General features: G+C 39.0%; 1 protein-coding gene across 1 annotated transcript in view; it reads left to right on the top strand.

The window, feature by feature from the left end:
* LOC126177063 (ubiquitin carboxyl-terminal hydrolase 34) overlaps nt 1-13,350 on the top strand; it is a 479,314-nt gene that overhangs the window by 85,656 nt on the left and 380,308 nt on the right. The window contains exons 13-15 of the mRNA XM_049924303.1: nt 1,109-1,267; nt 7,159-7,303; nt 10,565-10,714. Of these exons, the coding sequence (XP_049780260.1) occupies nt 1,109-1,267; nt 7,159-7,303; nt 10,565-10,714 (454 nt within the window). The remainder of the gene's footprint in view (nt 1-1,108; nt 1,268-7,158; nt 7,304-10,564; nt 10,715-13,350) is intronic.

Here is a 13,350-nt window from a genome sequence, read left to right as displayed (position 1 = left end):
TTAAACATGTCCACTATCCTTCCTACCTTCCTTCCTCTGTTCACCCCCAACCTGCCCTCCCACACCTCCTATTGCCCCATACCTCAAGATCTTTTTCTCACACCACCACCACCAACACCACCACCACCACCACCACCTTCTCTTTCTGCTTCTTCTCCTTCACTACCTTCATTTGTGCCTTATGCTAGTGCTGATGATAGCACTCTCTCACTGTGCTATGGAGCACCTTTCAGCAAATCACATTTCAATTATAGTAGTTTTCTCATTTGCTTTTTATTTCAACATATTACTTATAAATCTCATGGTTCATACATTGTGATTCACTTATTATCTTATAATTTTGTAATTTTCTTAAAAGTGTATGTAACAACATCCAATATCACTGACTTAACATAGGCTTAAGAAAGAGCTTACTCTGAAAAGGAGGTCAGGGTCCTGATTTGCAAAGTCACTTTTGAATTGTACTTCGTAAAATTTAATTCAATCTGTTTGTCTGCCAGTCAAGAGGTGTGCTGTAGCCATTTGTGTGATAATTTTTTGCCTTTGAAAGCATCTTTGCCCTCATCAGAATTACATCTAATAATTCTGAACATCTGTCAATAGCTGTTGGTCAGACAAAGGATATAAAAGTTTTACACAGTTTATTATATGAGATATATGTAAACTGCACTACACTTTTTTTGTTTTTCCCATTTTGCCAGAGTATTGAGCTACGGTGTTGGTAAATTGATGATGTGCCTTTTAATAGCGTAGCTGCTATGCAACTGAATTCAAGTCGAGGTGTTTCTGTTAGATCTGTTGAGTGTGAATCTTCAAAATGGAGTTTGAAAAGTTACATTGGCCATTGATTGGCTGTAGGGAACTTAATGTTCATGAACCATATGTTGGCAGTTGAAGATTGGTCTGTCTCACAAACTGTTAAATCCTGACCTTACAGATGCTGGCAAGCCATTTGTTTCTGGCTGCACTTGTATTTTAACTTTTCAGAGGAAGGGTGAAAAATGCAGAGTATAATACCAACTTGGGATCAGTTGAATGTTTTGTATATTTGTGTGGAAGGGTTCGCTCATTTTAGCATTCTGAATAGCTGTTGTCACTGTTTTTCCAGAGACTGTGGACCAGATCTAGTTGAGATAATAGAAGATCATTCTCATGATAGCTCTCACGATTCAACTCAAGGTGCTGTGATGACAGAACTGGCCAGTCTTGTACAGGGATCACAGATTCATGACTGCCGTCCATATATGAGAAACTATCAGGCTCACAGGTATATTAAAATGGTATTGTGACTTGTAAATATGGGTATGTCTATTACTGAAATAAAAGAAACTGTAAATAGAAATCATGGAAAACTTGCTAATAAATCCTTATTACAAAGCTATTGTTGCTGACAGTTGAATGTAACTACTCGTATGAGATTCTATTCCTGGCAAATTTATTTAATGATAGCATCATATCAGTTTGTTCCATTGACAACAATACTATTTTCAGGAATGTAGTTACAATTATATTCTTCATCATATTAAAATGATAGATAAAGTAATGTCCAATAGTTGAGCATAACCAAGAAGTGAAGCACATTTCTGGAATAGGATTCTGGAAATGTTGTAGAATAGTATTCAAAACATGCAATAAGAAAAGTGTTGAAATTTAAGATCCACTCTAAAAAAAACAATATAACCAGAATAACCTCTTCAAAAACACTAGAAAAGTTAATGGTTATCCCTGTGTGCCACACTTGTTCATTGCACATGTGGTATATTCCCCATGAGATGCTTCAAGAGCTCTGTTTCTGAATTCTGAAGAATGTGGTAGGGGGTCTATATGAGTCCTGGGTGGCAGCTGATAAGAGAGTAATTAACCAACCCTAATGCATCCCAGACACTATCAGTTACTTTCACATGTGGGAACTCCAACGATGTATCCATTTTATCATCTCAAAAAGTAATGTCAGAATTAATAATTTCACATTTTGAGACAGTGCAGTAGTGTCATTAAAGTTATTTTTGCTCATTTCTTTATGTAATCGTCGTTTTACACTCACTTTGAACTGTATACAGGGTATATATGCCCTGGGAAATCCAGGGAAAAACCCAGGATTTTTTTCATCTGTGAGAAAACCAGGAAAAACTCTGAAATGTTTTAGAATTTCAGTAATTTTTCATTGTTTTAGTTTTCAATTAAAGTGATGTAATTTCGACTGGTAAGAATTGAAAAGTAACAAAGAATTTTACTTTAGCTTGATACTGCAGAATAATATGCAGCAATAAAACACCAAAATAAAACTTAAGTTGCAAAGAAAATGCTCCATTTACAACAACAAAACACAGTGCGCAAACAAACGTCTGCCGACAGCAAAATGTGTCAAAGTCTGAAGGACGAAGACTATGCAGTATTTCATAACAACAAACTTCTTTCAATGAGCGTAATGTCACAACTGTTCACATTTCTAAAATGTCGTGGGAAAATGTTGCGAATGATGGTTTAAGAAGCATTTTTTTCAAAGTAAATTTCCTTTTACACAAGATGAATTGTGTTATGTGTTAGAATGTGCAATGAATTTCTTAAATCACAGAACATTTGACTCTCATTCCATACTAAAACTTTGAGTAACAGCAACTTAGCAAAACTGCAGACCCATAAGGCCAGAAATTTATATCAGTATTTAAAATTTTATTGGCACATTTGTGTCTGATATATCTTGAAGGTTAACACATGCAAGAAAAGATCAATGTTATAGGTGGAAGCTTAGCTTTTCCTGTAGTTAGACTCTATGTACATCAATTTAAACGGTTAACGTTTCCTATTTGTGTGTTCATGCTGTTTAACAGTGATGTTGCTAGGGCTGACTACATATGCCCTACACTCTGTGCATGCTGCTGCACATCAAAGATATTCCCAAAATACATTCCCCCCCCCCCCCCCCCCCCGGCCCCTTTTGGGCTTTGTTACCTTAAGTGCCACATCATTCTGTACGGTGTATAAAATCTTTACAAATTGAAGGATTAATAAGTTTTCCAGGGAAAGTATACTGTCACATAAAATGCAAAAAGTGTGTTGTCGCCTGGAAAAAAGTCTTTTTATTTGGGATTTCCGGGAAAAATCTGGAAACTTCTTTTCCTTTCCGCACATACACCGTGTATATAATGTATAGTCAGAGTACCAATGGGGGTGACATGATGAGCATGTTCACCTTATAGCTATCTAAAGTCCCTTTTACATGATCAACTTTCTTATCTCAATTGACTACTTGAGAAAAGTGAGTCCACTGCAGTGCTCTGGTCTTTCATTCCTGTACTGGATCTTGTCTGTTTTGAGTAGTCATTTTCATTTACGTGTCAGTGCTGAAGTTGCATTTATTGTGAGAGCTGTCTGCTGTGTAGATCACATCTGAATGGTGAAAGTGAGATTATGGGGGACTATCCTTTCATGGAGAGAGGAAAAGAAAGAAAGAAAGAAAAAGAAATGAAAATCTAGTAACGAAGTGTAGGAATGAGCAATGATACTAGATTTTATTAATAACCATAGCAGAATTAGTAGTACAAATTTTTGTCAACGATTGTGTGGTAAGTTCTTTACAAGGATACTTATTTGCTGGAGAAAATATATCTTGTAAACACATCAGACAATATCTAGAATGTAGTAAATTGTACCTTTTTGCGCTATCCTTTATTTCTTGTTTATTGTCAAATAACATGAAAAAATAACATTAAAATTGTTTTTCCCATAAAATAATTCTGACTCTTCTGCTGTTAAAATAATTTTCATTAAAACAAGTTTTTCTGTGTGCATTCTTATTTATGAATAGTGTAGGCTTTTTCTCTGCAAAACATAAATACAGCTTTGGTTTCAGATGTTTCATCTCTCTTGTTGAAGAACACTAGTTGGGAAAAGTACCTGGACCTTGTATAACTTTTCAATGTGTTATTTTGGGGAACAACAACAACAACAACCTGGTAAAGATTAAGAAGAAACAAAAGTACAAAATCCATTTCTGTAACATGCGTGAGCTTGGACAGGTATAGGTTAACTTCTGATGTTAGCAGACACCACCATAGTCGACAAACTGCCTATTGGCTTTTGTCTCGGGTTCTTCGGCCGACGTTCATCTAATGATTTTTCTGACGTTTCGCCAGCACGAGTGGCTGCCATTGTCAAAGCTTCACCCTCCATTGCCGGTGGTGAACTGGAGGCGAGCTCGCGGCCGCAGGCTATATGTACCTGGCGCACCAATGTCCGAGGGCTTCTCCGCGGTCATTTCCGGTGCGGTTCTCCTCTTGATACCTGCGACGGTCGTTCGCTGCAGTACGGGAAGCCAGGATCCGTTTACCTTAAGGCTTTCCTCTTTCTTGTTGAAACTGTTCGCGTGTTTTTGGATTTCTACAGCTTCTTTGAACAAGCGCGTGTGATAGTGCTTCTCTACAGACAGAACTTCCATGTCGGCGAATTTTATTACGTGGTCGGTCTCATTCAGTGCGTGCTCTGCCACGGCAGATTTCTCCACCTGCCCCAACCTGCAATGTCGCTTATGCTCTTTGATCCTGGTGTTAATGGATCGTCCAATCATTCCGACATAAACTTTTCAGCATGTGCAAGGTATACGGTATATTCCCGACATTGCAAGTGGGTCTCTCTTCTCCTTCGCCGATCTAAGACACTCTTTGATCTTCCTTGTCGGTTTGAAAATCGTCTTTACGCCGTGTTTGCGCAATATACGGCCGATTCTGTCCGTCACTCTGGGAATGTATGGCAGAAAGGCCGTACCCGACAATTCTTTTTCTGGTTCCTTACTTCGCTGAGTGTTTGGCTCTGTTACACTTCTAATGTAATTTGTGGAGTACCCATTGCTCCTCAGAACAGTTTCCAGGTGTTGCATTTCTCGTTTGAGGTGTTGAGCCTCACATATTCGTCCTGCTCTCGTTACGAGTCTACTAATCATGCCTCTTTTCTGGCTTGGGTGGTGGTTTGACAGTTTGTGCAGGTATCGGTCCGTGTGTGTCGGTTTTTGATACACGCTGTGTCCCAGGTTTTCGCCGTCCCTTGTGACCAGCACATCTAGAAATGGCAGTTTCTTGTCCTTTTCTACTTCCATGGTAAATGTTATGTTGGCATGGAGGCTGTTCAAGTGTCTCAGGAATTCACCAAGCTGTTCTTCACCATGGCTCCACACCACGAAAGTATCATCGACGTACCTGTACCACCCCTTAGGTTTGCAAGTCGCCGAGTCCAGTGTGGAGCCATGGTGAAGAACAGCTTGATGAATTCCTGAGACACTTGAACAGCCTCCATGCCAACATAACATTTACCATGGAAGTAGAAAAGGACAAGAAACTGCCATTTCTAGATGGGCTGGTCACAAGGGACGGCGAAAACCTGGGACACAGCGTGTATCGAAAACCGACACACACGGTCCGATACCTGCACAAACTGTCAAACCACCACCCAAGCCAGAAAAGAGGCATGATTAGTACGCTCATAACGAGAGCAGGACGAATATGTGAGGCGCAACACCTCAAACGAGAAATGCAGCACCTGGAAACTGTTCTGAGGAGCAATGGGTACTCCACAAATTACATTAGAAGTGTAACAGAGCCAAACACTCAGCGAAGTAAGGAACCAGAAAAAGAATTGTCGGGTACGGCCTTTCTGCCATACATTCCCAGAGTGACGGACAGAATCGGCCGTATATTGCGCAAACACGGCGTAAAGACGATTTTCAAACCGACAAGGAAGATCAAAGAGTGTCTTAGATCGGCGAAGGAGAAGAGAGACCCACTTGCAATGTCGGGAATATACCGTATACCTTGCACATGCTGAAAAGTTTATGTCGGAATGACTGGACGATTCATTAACACCAGGATCAAAGAGCATAAGCGACATTGCAGGTTGGGGCAGGTGGAGAAATCTGCCGTGGCAGAGAACGCACTGAATGGACCGACCACGTAATAAAATTCGCCGACACGGAAGTTCTGTCTGTAGAGAAGCACTATCACACGCACTTGTTCAGAGAAGCTGTAGAAATCCAAAAACACGCGAACAGTTTCAACAAGAAAGAGGAAAGCCTTAAGGTAAACGGATCCTGGCTTCCCGTACTGCAGCGAACGACCGTCGCAGGTAGCAAGAGGAGAACCGCACCGGAAAGACCGCGGAGAAGCCCTCGGATGTTGGCGCGCCAGGTACATATAGCCTGCGGCCGGGAGCTCGCCTCCAGTTCACCACCGGCAATGGAGGGTGAAGCTTTGACAATGGCAGCCACTCGTGCTGGCGAAACGTCAGAAAAATCATTAGATGAACGTCGGCTGAAGAACCCAAGACAGAAGCCAATAGGCAGTTTGTCAACAAGTGGCCACGAAAGCCTTAACAATTTTGTACCACCATAGTCCCTTGTTTCTGTACATGTGCAGTGTGCAGCAACAATCTCTAGAATATTGACATCATACACACACATGCATCACAACCAGTTGCTGATATATACAAGGGCACAAAAGGTGCAAGCATTTCGAGTAGTCGATTTTGACCATCCGGTGCACGTGTAAAACAGGCCTAAAAAAACAAAAATAGTCTGCAAGTTGTTTTAAAATATAAATGACCTGAACTAAAGTAAATAAATAATTTACACAAAATTTAAGTCAAATACATATTTTTAAGAGAATGAGAGGTATGTTGCTGATGAGAATGTGTGCCTCTGGTGAACAGGGCAGGAAGTAGTCCTGTACAGATAAGCTACACAGTTGGAGATCAGTGCCACATAGCCCATTTATTCAGTGTGTGCAAATTGTTTGAACAGGTACAGCTGCACAGATTAAGACCCAGATTCAAATGAAGTGAAACATTTTGCAAGAAAATTGTTTATAACATAAATTTGAAATCAGTTTTCTGTTGCTTACATGACAAAATAATAACTATAATTACAATAATTATTACTGTGTACTACCATACCAGACGCAGGAGTAAGAGCTGAGAAAAACTGTGTCTGAATTACAGTTACTTTAACCTTTCTTTTTCTGTTCTTAGGCAAGTGATGTAGGGCAGAAAAATCGTATCACAGACAGAATTTCCTCAAAATCTTTTATGATTAATTATGATTTTCCTGTCATCAAAAAACATGCTATGTTCTCTCACTTATCCTGCTTTGTGCACATAACTAATATGTTACAGGGAGATTATGGACGAAATGATGAGTGGTGAAGAAGGTAGCTATTCATCAAGGATGAGCAATAAATCAGAAAAGAACATGGCAGATTTTGAAGGGGAAGAATCTCCATGTGAAGACGAACTCGTACAATTGGCAGCTCAGGCACAGGTAGGGTGTTATACAGAAAGGTATCTGCATCTAGTACTAGGTAATACATTTTGGAGAGAAGTAACATTCTAGCAAAGAACATTCCTTCAAGAATGTTATGTAAGAATTTCTTACATTACAGCATTACTACTGACACTGCAATTTTATTTTCTCGTTTGACTGAAGTACAACACTTTCTGGTTAAGGAAAAGGAACACTTTTGAATAGTAATAGTCTGGTCTACTGAAGTGTGAGTATTTAGGTTGTTAGGGCAATGTAGGTAGGGAGAGCGGGGGGTGGGGGGGTGGGGGGTGAGAGAGAGAGTGTGTGTGTGTGTGTGTGTGTGTGTGTGTGTGTGTGTGTTTGTACGTTCAACAAGATTATTTTAAATGGGAAAAAAATCTTCAAGGAAACTGAAACACAATAGTGAATTAGTTTCTGAAAATCACAGGAGCAGTGCAGTGCCTTTGATGCAAATCAACATTGTACTGTGTTGAGAGTTTGGTGAGAGAAATGCGAGAATGAAAAAGGTGATACTGAATATTTTGGAATCAAAGATGCCTTACTTAGAAACTAAAGAGGAGTTTCTTTCAGTTTAGGGCTGTGATGAAAGAAACTGTTTGAGATAGTACAAGAAAGCTGCATGCAGTCAGTCTGAAGGAAACCAGCTGCAGACTACCTTTTTATCTCTTGAAAGACAGGGGTGTTGTGAGCTGTTACTAAGATGATACTCTAATAAGTTAAGTAACAGGAAGTAAGTCATCTTAATAGATTGAATGTCACACTAGAAGTAACTGGAAGTGACTTATCTTGATAGACTGAATGTCACACTATCATGAACTTAATATTATTCATATATTTGTTGGAGTGCACAAGCACAATTTGCATTTATTTCCAAAGCAGTGCAGCACAATCTGAAAGCTTACTTGTTTGTTATAATTCACTTTTTGCACCAGATTTCCTTTCTTTTCTTTTTCTCAGAACTCTTTCTTCTTCCTCCTCCCCCTCCCTCTCCCCCTCCCCCTCCGCCTCCCCCTCCCTCTCCCCCTCCCCCTCCGCCTCCCCCTCCCCCTCCCCCTCCCCCTCCTCCTCCTCCTCCTCCTCCTCCTCCTCCTCCTTGACTACCAGCACCACCACCATCCTCCTCCTGTTTCTACTTCTTTTGATCCTATATCCACTCTCAAAGAATTCCCACTATTAGTGGTTTATGGAGAAAGGGGTAATAGTTGACTGCAATTGTTTCCTACCAGGTGACTGCACAAGCATTGTATAATACAACTGTACTGAATGTCAGTCTTAACTAAAAAGCAATGAGAAATGACATATGTTAAGGGGATGCATCGATTGTTTACATTTTCTTTCTGTGAAACCATATCATCTTTTCTTTTTGTGTATCTTTAGCTTCTGAAAAGAAATCTTTGCTTCCAAAAGCAGAAAATTGAGTTTCATCCTTTTCTCATTGCTCTCAGCCCAATTGAGAGTCCTATTTTAGGTAAGTACAACCATTAGTATGTGCTTTAGGTCCTTGCTTTCAGTTAGGTGATTGTGGTCACAGACACAGTTTATCAGGTTTGATGATTAGTGATTGTTGTTAACTGTATAAATTATTGTTATCATTTCATCATTTTTGCTTAAGAATGAAGAGCATTAGTTTCTTTTATTGATATGCTGTAAGAACTCATAGATACTAGAGTTTGGATTTGTAATTTTTGTAGAGTAGGTTTCCTCTTCCATGTGGTTGAAAGACAGATAGATTTTATAGGCATATCATTTGAATTTTGTAGGAAAAAGGTTGCAGTCCTTTCATTTTTTATTGGCATGCTGGCTGAAATATGCCTGTTGTTTGTATGTAAATAGATTAGTACCTTGCTTGATACTTTATGTCCTTCGCCCCATATAGTGAATTTTTTTTTTGTAACATTTGCATATAAAACTGATGGCTGCCCAGTGACAAATTAGAATCATAAATTTCATTTATTGATCTTGCTGTCAGATTGGACCAAACCTGCTGTTTTTGAACAAAATTGGAAGGAGATGGCAGCCACATCACTAGAGCAAATAAAAATTACACCATGTCCCATGTAAGCTTAAATATAGGTAAGTGATTTTCTGTGTGACTGATATCTTATAATAAAGGTGTTACACAGTGGCAAGTTCAAAATATGATATGCGGGTATAAAGGTGATTTTATGCTTTCTGTGTGTAACAGTGCCTCATGTGAGGTTAAGTTCAAAATATTTGGTTTCATCTTTGGAAAATATATCTGCAATTCACAGCTATCTTCTGTAATCTGTCCTGAGCTGAGAGCAGAAGGCATTAACATTTCCTCATTCCAAGTAAAAGGAGTGAAGAATTGCCTGATGGTGCAGGGCATTTGTTACAGGTCTTAATCCCAACATTCCCAGATACTTTGTTCACACTGTCTGCAAGGAGCCCCCCTCCGTGTCTCATTATACATACATATTGACAAACATAACCTTTTCACAGAAAGAAATTTCTTTGATCTACCAGCATTTGGCAACATAGCTGCAAAGACACACAATAAAGTTCTAACAGTGGCAGACATAACTTAAAAGGTCTTCAAAAAAGTGTAACTCACATCATATTTTACTCTGATATGGTAAAAAAAAAAAAAAAAAAAAAAAAAATATGCATATTGTGGTACAAGCTACATATTGCAACAGTGATTCTCCTTTCCATTGTTCATTATCAGCAGCGTTAAAGTTCATTTTATCCTCAGTTATGTATTTCTATCTTCATTCTTTTATCTGTAGGGAAGTCCATTAATGTTCAAACTTTAGATGCTCTGTGTTGCAATTATTTTCGTGAAAACATACACCAGCATGCTGCATTCTAAAAAATTAGTATCCTGAAAGAAAAAAAGACCTCTAGGTGAGATAGGGAAAGACCTCTAGGTGAGATAGGGTCACATGTCAATCATCAGATTGCATGAAATGTAGATTGGATGAGCAGTCTAAGAAATTCTTAGCATTTGAAGACTATATTGGCAAATAGACAATAAGAAATCAATGTGACAAAATGTTTGTTCTTCAAAGGTGTTGGTAAAAATGTTCAACTTAAAATCAGTTTTGAAAGGAGAAAAGAAAAGGAACTGTATACTCATCACCAAAGTAAATTGTAAATGCATAATGTTGTTAAGTTCTGTTCACTTTATTTTATAGATTTAAAAACACTTGAAATCGAACTCCATAATTTGTTAGAAGTTGCTATCCTAATTATTGTGTTTTATTTTATTAAGATAATTTTTGTTATTGAGAGCAGGCTCACACATTACCTGTGCAGCACATGGCATTCCACTCTCGCTTTCACACGCCAAAGATGATGCGGGCAGAGGGTACTCATATTAAGATGGATGCAGTGTGCAAGCCAGGAAATACTTTACTGTGGGATCTCATCCAGGATGACAAAATTGTGAGTTTTGTTTAATGGTTCCTTTCATTATTTTTTCTGCATTTAATTGTTTTATTTACTGTTTAATCACATTTGTCACACTGTGTTGATACTTGTATACGTAATGTAACTGCAGGAAAAGTAGCAGGTACTAGATAGAACATCAGCATCAAAAATCTGTCACGTAAAAATACGGGTCAGTGACAAATTAAGTCTGTTCCTCATTTAGGCCAGCCTACATGTAGTCTTGTTACAGTATTATGAAAAGGATAGTTGTTACTCACCATATAGCGGGGATGCTGAGTCACAGATAGGCACAACAAGGAGAAAGTCAGAAACTAAGCTTTTGGGCAACAAGGCCTTCATCAGAAATGGACCCCCCCTCCCACTCTCTCTCTCTCTCTCTCTCTCTCTCTCTCTCTCTCACTCACTCACTCACACTGTCCCACTCCCCCACTCCCATGACTGTGATGTCTGGCTGGTGAGGCCACACTGCAGTCTTATCACTGAAGATATTATCTCATCTGAGTTCATTTTATTCTTAGCCAATAAAAATCAGAGCATGTGTACGTTTTTGTGTTAAAACCTTACTGATTTCTCGATTAGGATAAATCAGTTGCAGGATTTGCTTAGAAGATACATTAGAATAGTTACTCTGTCAGAATGTTGTGCTATTTGGATGAAACAAATTACTGCAAAACTTGTTGCTTGTATTCTAACATGAACTAGTGTATTTTTCATTTTACTTTTTCTTTGGCATGTATGTTCAAGAATAAAAATATTGCTTCATTTTTAAAAAATTTTATACTCACTTTTTGCATTATCAGACAGGGAATTTTCTAGACATACTGTAACTGTGGACAGCATGCCACAGAGGAGCAAATCGCTTGTCATTTCAATGATAACCAACAATGTACAAGCATTTATTTTGATGTACAGAATCTTCTGCTCGCATCTAAATACCTCTGTTAGTTGCACACAATAGGATAAAAGATTAGCATGAGCTCTGAAATACTGAGTCTTGGAAAATATCGACAAAGTTCAGTGGATTCTTATGTTCATGCTAGTGCACGTTTATGCACTCAGATACTAGAATATTTTTGTTGTAAGTCTGCTTCTTCAACAATACAAATTTTATTGAACATTAAGTACAAATGAATCACAGAAAGTTTAGACCTTGGGTCTTCTTAAGGTGAACAGAAAGAGACTTCTAAAGATGGATGCCTCTTGGCAGTTAAAGTGCTCTAGAGAGTTACTGAGCAGCGTAAACATTAGTATGGTAGAAAACTGTTGGTCTGACTGGGAATACGAACCATACTCCTGGTGCACACCCATACCATCAGTTCACTCAGAGGAGGACATGCAACTGAGCGGAGAGCAAAGATAGCACAGCAGTAAGAAAATACACATATCCATATGCAAGCCAATGTCGACAAAAGAGAATAACAAAGTCCAAATCATTGTCAATAAAATAGCCAAGTATCATGAAGTCATCTTTAAGAAATCCACCTGAGAGCATGTAGTATACATCAATGAGTGGAGACAAGTCAGGCCAAGGTGGTCCACGGTAGTCAGTAAATCTGCTGCTGTTGTTACCCACGTGACATGGTGCCAACAACTGTCTCTCTCCATGCTGCCCCTAATGACATCACCAGATGTATGTGTAATTAAATTTACTTGTACATCAATACTAGTGGTGGGATTCCAAGAGTTACATCATTTAAAAATCATTGTTAACTACAGGAAGTCCTGTAATTACTCACATGTCAGTTCAGCTGACTTTCAACAAAAAGATAATGTATTAAATATGCGGGAAAAGCAAATATTAGACTGGTATAACAATGAAAATATCAATTGTTGACAATATAATATAATAAATATAATAGAGGGAAACATTCCACGTAGGAAAAATATATCTAAAGCAAAGATGATGAGACTTACCAAACAAAAGCGCTGGCAGGTCGATAGACACACAAACAAACACAAACATACACACAAAATTCGAGCTTTCGCAACCCCTGGTTGCTTCGTCAGGAAAGAGGGAAGGAGAGGGAAAGATGAAAGGATGTGGGTTTTAAGGGAGAGGGTAAGGAGTCATTCCAATCCCGGGAGCGGAAAGACTTACCGTATTTACTCGAATCTAAGCCGCACTCGAATCTAAGCCGCACCAGAAAAATGAGACTCGAAATAAAGGAAAAAAAAATTCCCGAATCTAAGCCGCAGCTGAAATTTGAGACTCGAAATTCAAGGGGAGAGAAAAGTTTTAGGCCGCACCTCCAAATCGAAACAAAGTTGGTCCATTGTAATATGAGACACAATTCAGGTCAAATGAATGACGATACAGCTACAGTAGTTTGGTTCGAGCCGTAAGCTTAGCAGTTAAGCTTTACCAGGTAGCCATTGCTATGCGTCAGGCGCTCCGTCCTTATTTATACGGGTACCCTTCGTTTTTCACGTGCTTCGTCTGGTTTGAATTGATTGCTTATTTTTCTTTGATCTGATAATTGCTGTTCTCTTTGTTATAGGTGTTTTCGTCACTCTAAGCTGAAAATGCATTACTGTATTGTGTCATGCATTGTTTGTCGCATTCCGATAATGAATGTTCACGACCTGTCGCCGCTCGCGGCATGGTTTGCTTTTGTGCGTGCTACCGCCGC

The sequence above is a fragment of the Schistocerca cancellata genome, chromosome 1, assembly GCF_023864275.1.
Source record: "Schistocerca cancellata isolate TAMUIC-IGC-003103 chromosome 1, iqSchCanc2.1, whole genome shotgun sequence".
In the NCBI taxonomy this organism is placed as follows: domain Eukaryota; kingdom Metazoa; phylum Arthropoda; class Insecta; order Orthoptera; family Acrididae; genus Schistocerca; species Schistocerca cancellata.
This window is presented reverse-complemented; position numbering and strand designations above follow the sequence as displayed.